The sequence below is a fragment of the Apodemus sylvaticus genome, chromosome 14 (genome assembly GCF_947179515.1).
Source record: "Apodemus sylvaticus chromosome 14, mApoSyl1.1, whole genome shotgun sequence".
Taxonomy (NCBI): domain Eukaryota; kingdom Metazoa; phylum Chordata; class Mammalia; order Rodentia; family Muridae; genus Apodemus; species Apodemus sylvaticus.
Window position 1 is genome coordinate 47077066 of NC_067485.1, and position 16069 is coordinate 47093134.

Sequence of the window (16069 nt, forward strand, 5' to 3'; positions counted from 1 at the left end):
AAATCTATATTCTTTCCCAACTTATCCCAGCTTGGGAGAGTCAAATGTCCTGAGACAGCAAACCAGGGAGCAACTTCATCCACAGCCCAAAGAAATTTCTGCAATGTAGATTCTTTCAGTTCTAACCCTTTTGCTTCTAACAGGCTCTTAAGCGCTGCAAGCAAAGATCTATTAGAAGATATGTTACCCATAATGAGTTATAGTCCAAACCTGGAACCTTATTGTCTCTTAACCCGAGAACTTTCACTTGTCCCACTTACCCGGGAACTTACCAGCTAGCTGCCCTGACTGCGAAGAGTTCTGAGATCCCCGTACAGGCCACCACTTGTCGCTACCAAATCAGTCCAGCTGAATAAGAGAGACAACACGGGAGACTCTTCTCGAGGCAGTTTATTCAGGAACATTACTTCAGGAAGCCCCCGATCCTAGCCCGTTGCCCCAGTTATATATCCCAGCCTGCACCAATCAGCGACCGCCACGTGGAGGCTCATGATAGGATCAAGACGATGGCCTGGGCATGGCCTAATATGACGTCAAAGGGTGTATGCACACTACTCCAGTGCATACATGACTCTTAAAGGGGAATGTGGGGGAGCGTTGCTGAGTGATGTAACTTGGCAACCATCCCAGGCGCCATTTTAGACTGGCTGCCATGCCTGCTCCTCACACTGGTTTTATTCCTACAATTATACTGTTAGAAACAACTCAGGTGCCATCAGCAGATAAGTAGATAAACAAAATGTGATACTATGTAAAATTATTTCCACCAAATAATTATTTCCACCAAATAATAATTTCAATAATTTGAAAGGAAGGGAATTCTGGTATATGTAATAACATGAATAAAACTTGAGGCTATTATGTAAAGGGAAACAAGCCAATCATAAACGATAAATACTGTGTGCATGAAGTGCCCAAATCTATCAGACAGTCAGTCAGTAGCATGACTGTTGCAAGGTATGTGAGGAGAGGAAGATCAGAAACCACTCAACAGATAAGAGTTCTCAGTTTGGGCATGTTGTAAGGTAAGTAATTACGATTGTTATAAACCAATGTGAATGCCTCCGTACTGAGTCCTTGAACAAAGTTAAAAAGTGCATTTTATAAAAATGCTCCAGATTTTGCCTGTCTGCTCTCTGAAAAGGTCAACTTTTTTCCTCTTCAGATGAAACCTGGATCGGTGTTTATACAGCCAAGGATTGCTATCCAGTCCAGGAGACCTTCATCAGGAACTACACTGTGGTTCTGTCCACGAGGTTCTTTGATGTACAGCTAGGCATTAAGGACCCCTCTGTGTTCACCCCACCGAGCACATGCCAGACAGCACAGCCAGAGAAGATGAATGAGGACTGCTCCTTGTGAACTTGCAGGAGCAGAAGCCACAACCTCAGTTCTTAGTGACCTTGTATGGAAATGGATTAGAGACTAGTTGGAAAGCACTGGAAATAAAGCTAATTCTAGGAAGATAAACCTTATGTGGACCTGCTTGAACATCTGACTGTGACTACTCAGTTATGTTTTTGGAAGGAAACTGGGGCCATCCTTTCTGTGAGCAGGTGTGTAGTCAGTGCCATAGAGTAGGAAAGGGTGGGGGTGGGGCCAGCACAAGGAGTTTGCCTCTGGAGAGTGAGACTTTTATTATTGCCAATAAGAATTGAAGGTGATAATAAGAAATAGAATAATTTTGCTCAGTTCTCTCCTTACAAAGAAAGTCCCTTGCTTGTCTGCACCAGGGTAGCGACAGTTCCCAGTGATACTACTCTGGCACCTGGCTACTACGAGATGACCCTTTAAGATTCTTTCTAGACTTGAATTTTGCGGCATGGCCTGCTGGATGTAGATAATTCTGCAAGGAAGTAGAAACTTGTAATACAAAGTAATGATTCCTCTGAAGGGAAAGGAAGTTTTATGTGGGCGGCTTGGACAGTCTTAGCATTTACATGGGAAGTGAAGCAAGAGCCCTGTGTGCTGCTTTGTGTGCAAGAGTGCTGGCTGCTGTGCTGAACCTTCGTGTCTTCTCTAGTGAGCAAACAGGCTTCCAAAACAGCACTGAACAGGAAGACACCCCAAGTAAGGCCTAGAATTCTCTGCTACTCTAATTCTTTAAGTATTAAATGCACTAGGCTAGCAGCCCTTGCCTCGTCTTTCCTGAAATCTCTTTCACCACAACTGTGTCTGTATGATTACTGCTCATGCTTCCAAGGTTAGCTCACATGTGACCTCTGTGAGCTGCTCCCATGCCTGCATTCATTGCACCTTACAGCTTGGCATGCCTTGCTCACAATACTCATTATGCTGTGTAAGGATTTCTTGATTATTAGCAACTGACCTCTGCTATCCTGGGTAAGAACCCCTTGAGTACGGGTACCATGTTCTGTTTACTTTAATATCTCCAGCCCCAAGCAAGTGCCTGGCACGTAGTCTGTGCCCTTAACTTTTATAGAAAGGAGCTCACCAGCTCTGTCAGTGTTTCTTTTCCTCACCTAATTAAACAGGGTTGGTTTTTCTGGTTGCTAGGGAGACTTGTAGTAACACAACTTACTTTTCTAGATTCTTCTATCGCTACGTTTCATTTTGCTGTGTATCATCTTTTGTTATCAAGAGAACTGTATGATGCTTGCTTTATGATATAGCCATCTATATTGTAATTTATCCATACAATTAAACAAATTTAATGACACCCTACAAATTATTCTTTGAAGTTGTTTGTTTTTGTCATAAATACAGATGAACTGAATTGTAAGGAAGATAAAATCCTTCTATAAGTAAATAAAGTACTTCCCATAATCAAAACCAAGTTAGTTTTCTTCAGAGCAACTAAGACTCATCTTTCATAAAGTTCAGTTTTCAGTTGCCTGGGTCAGAAGAGAGCTTCAGAGGCAGTATTGATCTGTCTTCCTGAGTCAGTCCTCACCACTAATCAGAATCCCAGGTAACATCATAGTGCAGTTCTTACAGAAACCACTTCTATCCGTCTCCTCCGCTGCCACTAGGTCTGGGTTCACGACATCTTCAGCTTTGGGAGCAATATTCACACCCACTATCCTTTCTCTGGCCTATTTCCTAAAAACCATCCAGTTCTCATTTACCTATAATGCATTCATAGTTATACTTTCATACATAGTCATATATGTTCATAAATGAGCATCAAGCCCCTGTCCTCTACAGTAGCTAAGCTGATTCCTGAAACCACGAAGGAGAGTGAAGGCCAGCCAAAGACCAAGAAGCATGGCACAGCCACATTCCAAGAATTCCAGGCTATAAAGAAACTGTGGCACTGCTTGCCTTTTTCCCATATCCCCAACCACAGAATGGCCTTTGTCCAGTCCAAACCACAAAGCTCTGCTCAGCCCTGTGACTCTGGGCACATCCCAGGCTATATCCACAATCAAAGCAGAAAGTAAAATGTATCTTATTCATGGACACAGAAAATGAGAGTGTCTTTCTTTTTCATTTGACTCATTCTAGTAATTAAACCCCATCACAGAGAGTAATAAACAGCCCAGAAAGGGATTTTTATCTGATGAGGAACTCATCCTGGATCTTTGGATCCTGGGGTACTATGTTTTTCCACCACCTAATCAGCCAGCAGAGTTCCTTTAGCATAACAAACTGGCCTTTTGCACCAGGCTGATGACTCTTCACTATTCCATAAGAGATAATGCCCGGGTTACATCTAAGTATCAGGAGGATTCCTTTAGTCAGCAGGCCATAGAAATATGCTAGTGGTCAGCCCTCCAAATGAAGATGAATATTAAAATATTCATCTTTTACTACACCTAATATCAGGACTACACCTAATAAAAGGACTAGGCAGTGTCCTTGGCATTCAGAAGAATATTCGCACCTGCTACCCTTCCGCTGATCTATTTTCTAGAAACCGTCTTAGAATGGGGGAAAACTCACTTTCTGCACCCATGAGTAAGACAGAAAATTTCCTGCTTTGAATAAGGATATAGTTTGGGATGTTCCCAGGGTCACAAGTGGAGTGGAATGCTGTAGTTTGGAGTGGACAAAGACCATTCTACTGCAACATGGCATTGGGCCCCAAAGTTTCTGTCTCCCTATTCTACACTGGAACAATTTATTTCTTGTTTTTCCAAGGCAGCTCTGCAGCTTTTAAATTTCCAAAAATCTCACATGTACCAGGGAGTGCTCAGTATCAGTTCTGCCTGGTCAAAGAGGGTTCCAAACTAACATAGAGCCTTGGCTGCTTTCTGCGATGGTATATGGGCATCAAGGTGCCCACCTGGACATGCTGGTTCTAATCAATACCTTATAAAGACAAATTTCTTATCAGAAGCTTTGTCACCTACCACTTCTTAAAATTGAAACTTGGGATATACCTACAAAGTTATTCAAATATTTAAAGAACGTCAAAAGTTGCATCTCTGAGGAAATGTCCTACAAAGCACACACAATTCCCTACCACACTAAGTCCACATCACCCAAAAGCTCAAGTTTAACCTTTAAAAAAAAAAAGATCGTGAAATATTTATTTTTTCATTTTTATTAGATATTTTCTTTATTTACATTTCAAATGTTATCCCCATTTCTGGTTTCCCCTCTGAAACCTCCTAATCCATCCTCCCTCCCCCTGCTCACCCACCCACCCACTCCCAATCCCTGTCTTGGCATTCCACTATATTGAGGCAACAAGCCTTCACAGGACCATGTGTCTAATCCTCTTCTCATCAATGTCCAACAAGGCCATCCTCTGCTACATATGTGACTGGAGTCATGGGTTGCTCCGTGTGTACTCTTTGGTTGTGGCTTTAGTCCCTGGGAGCTCTGGGGGTACTGGTTAGTTGATATTGTTGTACCTCCTATGATGCTGCAAACCCCTTCAGAACCTTGGGTCCTTTCTCCAGCTCCTCCATTGGGGACCCTAGTCTCAGTCCAATGGTTGATTGAGAGCATTTACCTCTTGTATTTGTCATTCACTGGAAGAGCCTATCAGAAGACATCTATATCAGGCTCCTGTCACCAAGCACTTGTTGGCATCTACTATAGTGTCTGGGTTTGGTAACTGTATATAGGAAGAATCATTGGGTGGGACAGTCGATGGATAGCAGTTCCTTCAGTGTCTACTCCACAGTTTGTCTCTGTATCTTCTCCCATGGATATTTTGTTCCCCCTTCTAAGAAGGACCAAAATATCCCCACATTATCTTCCTTCTTCTTGAGTTTCATGAGGTCTGTGAATTACATCTTGGGTATTCTGAACTTCTGGACAAATATCCACTTATCAGTGAGTGTATGCCATGTGTGTTCTTTTGTGATTGTGTTACCTAACTCAGGATGATAGTTTCTAATTCCATCCATTTGCCTAAGAATTTCACAAAGTCATTGTTTTTAATAACTCCATTGTATTAATGTACCACATTGTCTGTATCCACTCATCTATTGAGGGACATCTGGGTTCTTTCCAGCTTCTGGTTATTATAAGGCTGCTATGAACATAGTGGAACATGTGTCCTTACTACATGTTGGAGCATCTTCTGAGCATATGCCCAGGAGTGATATAGCTGGGGCCTCCTGTAGTACTATGTTCAATTTTCTGAGGAACCTCCAGACTGATTTCCACAGTGGTTGTACCAGCTTCCAATCCCACCAGCAATGGAGGGGTATTCCTCTTTCTCCACACCTTGCCAGCATCTGCTGTCCCATGATTTTTTTTTTTTTATCTTAGCCATTCTGACTGGTGTGACGTAGAATATCAGTTTTGTTTTGATATGTATTTCCATGATGACTAAGAATGTTGAACATTTCTTTAGGTGCTTCTCAGCCATTCTGTATTCCTCAGTTGAGATTTTTGTTGTTGTTGTTTAGCTCTGTATCCCATTTTTAATAGGGTTATTTCTTTCTCTGGATTCTAACTTCTTGCATTCTTTGTATATTTTGGATATTAGTCCTCTACTGGAACTGGTAAAGATCCTTTTCCAATCTGTTGGTTGCCATTTTGTCCTATTGACAGTGTCCTTTTCCTTACAGAAGCTTTGCAATTTCATGAGTTCCCATTTATCAATTCTTGATCTTAAAGCATAAGCTAGTGGTGTTTTGTTCAGGAAATTTTTCCCTGTGCTCATGTACTTGAGGCTCTTCCCCACTTTCTTTTCTATTAGTTTTAGTGTCCTTGATCCACTTGGATTTGAGCTTTGTACAAGGAGATAAGAATGGATCGATTTGCATTCTTCTACACACAAATTGCCAGTTGAACCAGCACCATTTGTTTAAAAAGCTCTTTTCCCCCCACTGGATGGTTTTAGCTCCTTTGTCAAAGATCAAGTGCCTGTAGGTGTTTGGGTTCATTTCTGGGTATTCAATTCTATTCCATTGATCTACCTGTCCATTATTCTACCAGTACTATACAGTTTTTATCAGGATTGCTCTGCAGTAGAACTCAAGGTCAGGGATAGTGATTGTCCCAGAAGTTCTTTTATTTTTGAGAATAGCTTTCTCTATCCTTGGTTTTTTGTTATTCTAGATCAATTTGAGAATTTCTCTTTCTGACTCTATGAAGAATTGAGTTGGAATTTTGAAGGGGATTGCATTGAATCTGTAGATTGCTTTTGGCAAGGTGGCCATTTTTACTATATTAATCCTGCCAATCCATGAGCATGGGAGATCTTTCCATCTTGTGAGATCTTCAAATTCTTCAGAGAGTTGAAGTTCTTATACAGATCTTTCATTTGCTCAGTTAGAGACATACCAAGGTATTTTATATTATTTGTGGCATTGTGAGGGGTATCATTTCCCTAATTATCATTCTCAGCCTGTTTATCCTTTGAGTAGAGGAAGGCCACTGATTTCATTTTATATCCAGCCACTTTGCTGAAGTTGTTTATCAGGTTTAGGAGTTCGGGGGGGGGGGGGGGGGGGAAGGATTTCTCAGGTCTTAAGTGTACTATCATCTGCAAATAGTGTTTTCTTGCTCTCTTCCTTTCCAATTCTTATCCATTTGACCTCCTATTGTTGACTAATTGCACTAGCTAGGATTTTGAGTACTATACTGAAGAGGTATGAAGGCTGAAGAGTGGCAGCCTTGTCTAGTCCAGATTTTAGTGGGATTGCTTCAGGTTTCTCTCCATTTAGTTTTATGTTGGCTACTGGTTTGCTGTATATTGCTTTTACTATGTTTAGGTATGGGTCTTGAAATCCTGATCTTTTCAAGACTTTTATCATGAAGGAGTGCTGAATTTTCACAGCATCTAATGAAATAATCATTTGGTTTTTCTATTTGAGTATGTTTACATAGTGGATTACTGTACAGAGCCATATTGGGGCAGTCTTACACTTGGTCAGAGTTTGACTTTGGTCAAGGTTAACTTCTCCCAGTTAGCCAGGATCCTGCTCCACCTAGGGTGGAGCGCTCGAAGTAAAGTAAAGGTTAAGTTCATTGTTCCTCCAGGTATAGGAATCCCTGAATTAAACAGGTGACCCACCCAGCTGCCGGAGCAGTCAAGACGAAGACCTCCAAGAGAAGCTAGACAACTTCCACCGGAACTCAGCCTAGAGTCTGGGGGAAGGGTTTGCCCAAACTGTTAAAAGGTCTGGCGCCATTAAAGTTTACGGCTTTGATCAGTGAACATTGACTTGGCCGCGCTTCCTTTTCGCCCCTCTTCCCTATAACCCCAAAATTCTCTCAACAGGTAACCCGGTTTACATGTGGCTGCGGGCAGCTACAGATTACTTGGATGGATTTCTATATATTGAACCATCCCTGAATCCCTGGGATGAAGCCTACTTGATCATGATGGATGATGGTTTTGATGTTCTTGGATTCAGTTTTAAGAATTTTATTGAATATTTTGCATCACTATTGGTAGGAAAAATTAGTCTGAAATTCTCCTTCTTTGTTGGATCTTTCTGTGGTTTAGGTATCAGAGTAATTATGGCTTCATAGAATGAATTTGGGTAGTGTTCCTTCTGTTTCTATTTTGTGGAACAGTTTGAAGAGTATTGGTATTAGGTCTTCTTTGAAGGTCTGATAGAACTCTTCACTAAACCTGATCCTGGGCTTTTTTTTTTTTTTTTTTTTTTTTTTTTTTTTTTTTTTTGGTGGGATACTATTAATGACTGCTTCTATTTCTTTAGCAGTTATGGGACTTTTTACATAGTTTTTCTAATCCTAACTTAGCTTTGGTACCTGGTATCTGTCTAGAGCATTGTCCATTTAATCCAGACTTTCGTGTTTTGTTGGGTATAGGCTTTTGTAGTTGGATCTGATAATTTTTTGGCTTTCCTCAGTATCTGTTGTCATCTCTCCCTTTTCATTTCTGATTTTGTTCATTTGGATACTGCCTCTTGGCTGTCTGGTTAGTTTGGCTAAGGATTTATTAATTTTATAGATTTTCTCAAAGAACCAGCTCCTGGTTTGTTTGGGTTTTTGTATAGTTCTTTTTGTGTCTTTTTTTTTTAAATTTCATTTGATATATTTTTTATTTACATTTCAAATGATTTCCCCTTTTCTGGTCCCCCACTCCCTGAAAGTCACATAAGCCCCCTTCCCTCCCCCTATTTTCCCACCCACCCCTTCCAACTTCCCTGTTCTGGTTTTGCCTTATACTGCTACACTGAGTCGTTCCAGAACCAGGGGCCACTCCTCTGTTCTTCTTGTACCTCATTTGATGTGTGGATTATGTTTTGGGTATTCCAGTTTTCCAGGCTAATATTCACTTATTAGTAAGTACATACCATGATTGATCTTTTGAGTCTGGGTTACCTCACTTAGTGTGATGTTCTCCAGCTCCATCCATTTGCCTAAGAATTTCATGAATTCATTGTTTCTAATGGCTGAATAGTACTCCATTGTGTATATATACCACAATTTTGCATCCCTTCTTCTGTTGATGGAAACCTGGGTTCTTTCCAGCTTCTGGTTATTATAAATAGGGCTGCTATGAACATAGTGGAGCATATATCCTTATTATATGCTTGGGAATCCTCTGGGTATATGCCCAGGAGTGGTATAGCAGCATCTTTCAGAAGTGACATGCCCAGTTTTCTGAGGAACTGCCAGACTGATTTCCATAGTGGTTATACCAATTTGCAACCCCACCAGCAGTGGAGGAGTGTTCCTCTTTCTCCACATCCTCGCCAACACCTGCTGTCTCCTGAGTGTTTAATCTTAGACATTCTGACTGGTGTAAGGTGAAATCTCAGGGTTGTTTTGATTTGCATTTCCCTAATGACTAATGATGTTGAACACTTCTTAAGGTGCCTCTCGGCCATCCAATTTCTTCAGATGAAAATTCTTTGTTTAGATCTGTACCCCATTTTTAATAGGGTTATTTGGTTCCCTGGGGCCTATCTTCTTGAGTTCTTTGTATATATTGGATATTAGCCCTCTATCAGATGTAGGGTTGGTGAATATCCTTTCCCAAGTTGATGGTTGCCATTTTGCCCTTTTAACAGTGTCCTTTGCCTTACAGAAACTTTGTAGTTTTATGAGGTCCTATTTGTCAATTCTTGATCTTAAAGCATAAGCTATTGGTGATCTGTTCAGGAACTTTTCCCCTATGTCCATATCCTCAAGGGTCTTCCCCAGTTTCTTTTCTATTGGTTTCAGTGTGTCTGGTTTTACATGGAGGTCCTTGATCCACTTGGAGTGAAGTTTAGTACATGGAGATAAGATTGGATCAATTCGCATTCTTCTGCATGCTGACCTCCAATTGAACCAGTACCATTTGTTGAAAAGGCTATCTTTTTTCCACTGGATGTTTTCGGCTCCTTTGTCGAAGATCAAGTGACCATAGGTGTGTGGATTCATTTCTGGATCTTCAATTCTGTTCCATTGGTCCACTTGTCTGTCACAGTGCCAATACCATGCAGTTTTTAGCACGATTGCTCTATAATATTGCTTGAAGTCAGGGATACTGATTCCCCCAGAATTTCTTTTGTTGTTGAGAATAGTTTTAGCTATCGGGGTTTTTTTGTTATTCCAGATGAATTTGAGAATTGCTTTTTCTAACCCTGTGAAGAACTGAGTTGGGATTTTGATGGGGATTGCATTGAATCTGTAGACCCGCTTTTGGCAAGATGGCCTTTTTTAACTATATTAATTCTGCCGATCCACGAGCGTGGCAGATTTTTCCATTTTCTGAGGTCTTCTTCGATTTCCTTCCTCAGAGACCTGAAATTCTTGTCATATAGATCTTTCACTTGTTTCGTTAGAGTCACACCAAAATTCGTTATATTGTTTGTGACTATTGTGAAGGGTGTCATTTCCCTAACTTCTTTCTCAGCCTGCTTATCCTTTGAGTATAGGAAGGCAACTGATTTGCTTGAGTTGATTTTATAACCAGCCATTTTGCTGAAGTTGTTTTATCAGCTGTAGGAGTTCTCTGGTGGAGCATTTTGGGTCACTTAAGTAGACTATCATGTCATCTGCAAATAGTGATAATTTGACTTCTTCCTTTCCAATTTGTATCCCCTTGACCTCCTTATGTTGTCTAATTGCTCTAGCTAGAACTTCAAGTACTATATTGAAAAGATATGGAGAGGAGACAGCCTTGTCGAGTCCCTGATATTAGTGGGATTGTTTCAAGTTTCTCTCCGTTTAGTTTGATGTTGGCTACCGGTCTGGTGTGATTCTGATAGGTCTTCCTTTATATGTTACTTGGCCTTTTTCTCTTACTGCCTTTAATATTCTTTGTTTGTTTAGTACATTTGGTGTTTTGATTATTATGTGATGGGAGGTATTTCTGTTCTGGTTCAGTCTGTTTGGAGTTCTGTAGGCTTCTTGTATATTCATGGGCATCTCTCTCTTTAGGTTAGGGAAGTTTTCTTCCATAATTTTATTGAAGATATTTGCTGGCCCTTTAAGTTGTAAATCTTCACTCTCATCTATGCCTATAATCCTTGCGTTTGGTCTTCTCATTGTGTCCTGGATTTCCTGGATGTTTTGGGTTATAAGCTTTTTGCATTTTGCATTTTCTTTAACTATTGAGTCCATGGTTTCTATGGTATATTCAGCATCTGAGATTCTTTCTTCTATCTCTTGTATTCTGTTGTTGATATTTGCATCTATGTCGTCTGATTTCTTCTTAATGTTTTCTATCTCCAAAGTTGTCTCCCTTTGAGTTTTCGTAATTGTTTCTCCTTCTGATTTTAGATCCTGGATGGTTTTGCTTAGCTCCTTCACTTTCTTGTTTGTGTTTTCCTGTAATTCTTTAAGATATTTTTGTGTTTCCTCTTTCATGACCTCAGCCTGTTGACCAAAGTTCTCCTGTATTTCTTTAAGTGATTTTTGCATTTCCTCCTTATTGGCTTTTGTATTCTCCTGAATTTCTTTCAATGATTTTTGTGTTTCTCTTGTAAGGGCTTCTAACCTTTGATTCATTTTCTCCTGAATTTCTTTAAGTATGTCCTTCATGTGTTCCTGTACCAGCATCATGACCAGTGATTTTAAATCCAAATCTTGTTTTTCTGGTGTGATGTGGTATCCAGGACATGCTGTTAAAGGAGAATTGGGTTCAGATGCTGCCATATTGCCTTGATTTCTGTTAGTGATGTTCCTGTGTTTGCCTTTTGCCATCTAGTTCTCGCTGGTGTTAGTTGGTCTTGTCAATGCTGGACTCACCAGTGCAAGCTGCCTCTTCCCAGCTGGCCTCTGGTGCACAGATGACCCCCTGCTCTGCCTGGAAACAGAGTGCTGTGGCCCAGGCTGTTCAGATCCTGAAGCAGACAACTGAAGGCTCCTGCCCAGGGCCTGCTGGACTCACCAGAGCAAAGTGACTCCTCCCAGCTGGCCTCCCGGCTGCCCCTCTGGCCTCTTGCAGGGCCTGGAGATGTGGTGTTGTAGCTCAGGCTGTTCTGGATCCCAAAGTGGAGATCTGAAGGCTCCCGCCAGAGGCCTCAGGACTGGAACCTAAGCTCTGTGGGGCCGACCCACCAGAACCTACTGTGTCCTCCCTGTTTGCCTCCAGGTGCACACCAGGCCTCTTGCACTTCCTGGAGACTGAGTGCTGTGGCCCGGGCTGTTCAGATCCCAAAGCAGACACCTGAAGGCTCCAGCCTGGGGCTTGCTGGACTCACCAGAGCACACTGACTCCTCCCAGCTGGCCTCCTGGGCGCCCCTTTGGCCTCTTGCAGGGTCTGGAGATGTGGTGTTGTAGCCCAGGCTGTTCTGAATCCCGAAGCGGAGATCTGAAGGCTCCCACCAGACGCCTCAGGACTGGAACCTAAGCTCTGTGGGGCTGACCCACCGGAGCACACTGTGTCCTCCCAGTCTGCCTCCGGGTGCACCTGAGCATTTTTTAAGATGTTTCTCCGCCATCCGAAGTTCTGAAGGTGAGAATTCTTTGTTTAACTTGCTTTGAGTTTGGTTATTTCCTGCTGTCTACTCCTCTTGGGTGTATTACCTTCTTTTTGTTCTAGAACTTTCAGATGTGCTATCAAGATGCTAGTGTATGCTCTCTCCAGTATCTTTTTGGACACATTCTGAACTATGATTTTTCCTCTTAGCACTGCTTTCCTTTTTCTTCTTCTTGTTGTTTTGTTTTGTTTCGAGACAGGGTTTCTATGTGTAGCCCTGGCTGTCCTGTAATGCACTCTGTAGACTAGGCTGGCCTCAAATTCAGAAATCCCCATGTCTCTGCCTCCCAAGTGCTGGGATTAAAGGTGTGCGCGACCACTGCCCGGCACTGCTTTCCTTATATCCCTTAAGTTTGGCTATGCTGTGGCTTGATTTTCACTAAATTCTAAAAAGTCTTTAATTTATTTCTTTATTTCTTCCTTCACCAAGTTATCATTGAATAGGATGTCATTCAGCTTCCACATGTATGTTGGCTTTTTATTGTTTTTGTTGTTATTAAAAATCAGCCTTAGTTCATGGTGATCTGATAGTATGCATGGGATTATTTTAATCTTTTTATATCTGTTAAGGCATGTTTTGTGACTTATTATATGTTCCTTTTGGAGAAGGTACCATGAGGTGCTAAAAAGAAGGTATATTCTTTTGTTTTAGGATGAAATGTTCTATAGATATCTGCTAAATCCATTTGGTTCATAACTTCTGTTAGTTTCACTGTGTCTCTGTTTAGTTTGTGTTTCCATGTGTGCATTGCTGAGAGAGGGTTGTTGGAATCTCCCACTATTATTGTGTGTGTTGCAATGTGTGCTTTGTGCTTTAGTAAAGTTTCTTTTATGAGTGTGGGTGCCCTTGTATTTGGAGCATAGATGTTCAGAATTGAGAGTTCTTCTTGGTAGATTTTTTTTCTTTGATGACTACAAACTGTCCTTCGTTATCTTTTTTGATAACTTTTGGATGAATGTTGATTTTATTGGATATTAGAATGGCTACTTCATCTTGTTTCTTGAGATAATTTGCTTGGAAAATGGTTTTCCACCCCTTTACTCCGAGGTAGTGTCTGTTTTTTACACTCAGGTGTATTTCCTCTATGCAGCAAAATCCTTGGTACTTTTTATGTATCCAGTCTGTTATTCTATGTTATTTTATTGGGGAATTGCATCCATTGATGTTAAGAGATATTAAGGAATAATGATTGTTGCTTCCTGTTATTTTTGCTGTTATTTTTATGGTTGTGTGGCTATCTTCTTTTGGGTTTGTTGAAAGATTATTTTCTTGCTTTTTGATGGTGCTGTTTCTCTCCTTGTGTTGGTGTTTTCCATTTATTATCCTATGAAGGGCTGGATTTGTGGAAAGATGTTATGTAAAATTGTTTTTGTCATGGAATATCTTAGTTTCTTTATCTATGGTAATTGATAGTTTTGCTGGGTATAGCAGCCTGGGCTGGTATATTTGTGTTCTCTTAAGGTCTGTATGACATCTACCCAGGATCTTCTTGCTTTTATACTCTCTGGTGGGAAGTCTGATGTAATTCTAATAGTTTTTACATGTTACCTGACTTTTATTCCTTACTGCTTTTAATATTCTTTCTTTGTTTAGTGCATTTATTTATTATGTAACAGGAGGAATTTCTTTTCTGGTCTAATCTATTTGGAGTTTTGTAGGCTTCTTTTGTGTTCATGGGCATCTCTTTCTTTATGTTATGGAAGTTTTCTTCTGTAATTTTGTTGAAGATATTTACTGACTCCTTATGTTGGAAATCTTTGCTCTCTTTTATACCTATTTATCCTTAGGTTTGGTCATTTCATTGTGTCCTGGATTTCCTGGATATTTTGGGTTGGAAGCATTTTGCATTTTGCATTTTCTTTGACTGTTGTATCAATGTTTTCCATGGTATCTTCTGCACCTGAGATTCTCTTTTCTATCTCTTGTATTTTTGTTGTTGATGCTTGCATCTATGTCTCCTGATCTCTTTCCTAGATTTTCTATCTCCAGAGTTGTGTCCCTTTACTATTTCTTTATTGCTTCTACATCAATTTTTAGATCCTGGATGGGTTTATTCAATTCCTTCACTTGTATGTTTATTTGCTTTTTCCTGCTTTTTTTGTATTAATTTTTTTAAAAAAATATTTATTGCATATATTCTTCATTTACATTTCAAATGCTAAAACCTTTCCTGGTTTCCCCCTCCCAAAACCCCCCCACCCCTCCTCCCACCCCCTGCCTCCAAGTATATGCCCCTCCACCCAACACACACCCACCTCCCTCACCTTGATTTCCCTTTGCTGGGTCATCTATTGAGCCTTTACAGGACCAAGGACCTCTTCTTCCACTAATGCCTGACAAGGTATTCCTCTGCCACACTTTTGGCTGGAACTATGTTCACCCCTTGGTTGGTGGTTTAGTCCCTGGGAGTCCAGGGGCATCTGGGTGTCCAACATCATTGTTCTTCCCATGGGGCTGTAAATCCCTTTGGCTCCTCCAGTCTACCCTCCAATTCCTCCATTGGGGACCACATGCTCATTCCAATGGTTGGCTGCTAGCGTCTGCCTCTGTATCTGTAAGGCTCTGGCAGGGCCCCTCTGGAGACAACCATAAAAGGCTCCTTTTGGTATACACTTCTTGTCATCCATAATAGTGTTGGGGTTGGTTTATAGGATAAATTCACAGGTAGGGCAGTCTCTGGGTGGCCTTTCCTTCAGTCTCTGCTCCTGCATTTTGTTCCCTTTCTCAGAGGAACCAAAGCAACCCCTACTTCAGTTGTCCTTCTTGAGCTTCCTGTGGTCTGTGAATTATAACTTGTTCATTTTTATATTTTTTAAGAGATTTCTTTTGTTTCCTCTTTAAGGACTTCTGCCTGTTCTCGTGTATTTCTTTAAGAGAGTTGTTTATGTTCTAAAAGTTCTCTATCAGTATTATGAGCTATGATTTTAAATCCAAATCTTGCTTTTCCAGTGTTTTGGGGTATATAAGACTTGCTGTTTTGGGAGACCTAATTCTTCCTCTGAGCATATAAAAGAAAACAGTCCTACAAAACTTTGATGTTAAAGGCTCAGCCTCCTGAACTATACATAATACATTTCTGTTAGTTAGGTGTATACTGCTATGTTAAGGCAAGTCTGGGAAATATATAGAGACATTCTCTAAAACTAGGATACTTCATGGATATGACTAACTTAGATGCAATTGGATCCTTCATGGATATAACTAACTTAAATATAATTTTTCAGATGTTCAAGTTTCCTCTGAAGCTTACCTATCAAAATCTCCCTTGATAAAGGCAAAGAACAGAGTTGGCATCAGTGACTGCATGCCACTGAGAAGGCCCTTGGCTATTCACTTGTTACCTGTTTCTTGACTAAATCTTCAAAAACAATACAGGAAATGCTACATCTTCACTTCAGACCCTGAAGTATAATTTTCTGGTTGTGTTATGTGATTCAGACTCACTTGATATTTTGCTGAAGAAGACTCGTGTGAAACTTTGCTGAGGACCCATGAAAGGAAACATGATTTTTGGAAAGAGTATAGTTAGAACTCAATGGACAGTGATGGAGTGCTTGCATAGATAGCTCTACAATTCTGCATTGGTCTCAAGTTTTTGCTGAACCTCACTTTGTTGAGAGAGATATGGCAAAGAACTGTCATTCCAGCCCATCCTGGTCCCTCCCGCTGACTCATGCCAATTTGATGGAGGCCTGGTTGTTTCTGCTAGATCTTGCTGCCATTTCTGATTTGTATTTGGTGACACTACTGA

The 16069-nt window shown here is 40.8% G+C and overlaps 1 protein-coding gene across 1 annotated transcript in view; it reads left to right on the forward strand.

Annotated features, from left to right (window-relative positions):
* The window catches only part of Epdr1 (ependymin related 1), a 31984-nt gene extending 29295 nt beyond the window's left edge, over positions 1-2689 (forward strand). Inside the window, exon 3 of the mRNA XM_052157290.1 lies at positions 1166-2689. Coding sequence (XP_052013250.1) covers positions 1166-1362 — 197 coding nt within the window. The 3' untranslated portion in view covers positions 1363-2689. The remainder of the gene's footprint in view (positions 1-1165) is intronic.
* The last annotated feature ends 13380 nt before the right edge of the window (positions 2690-16069 follow it).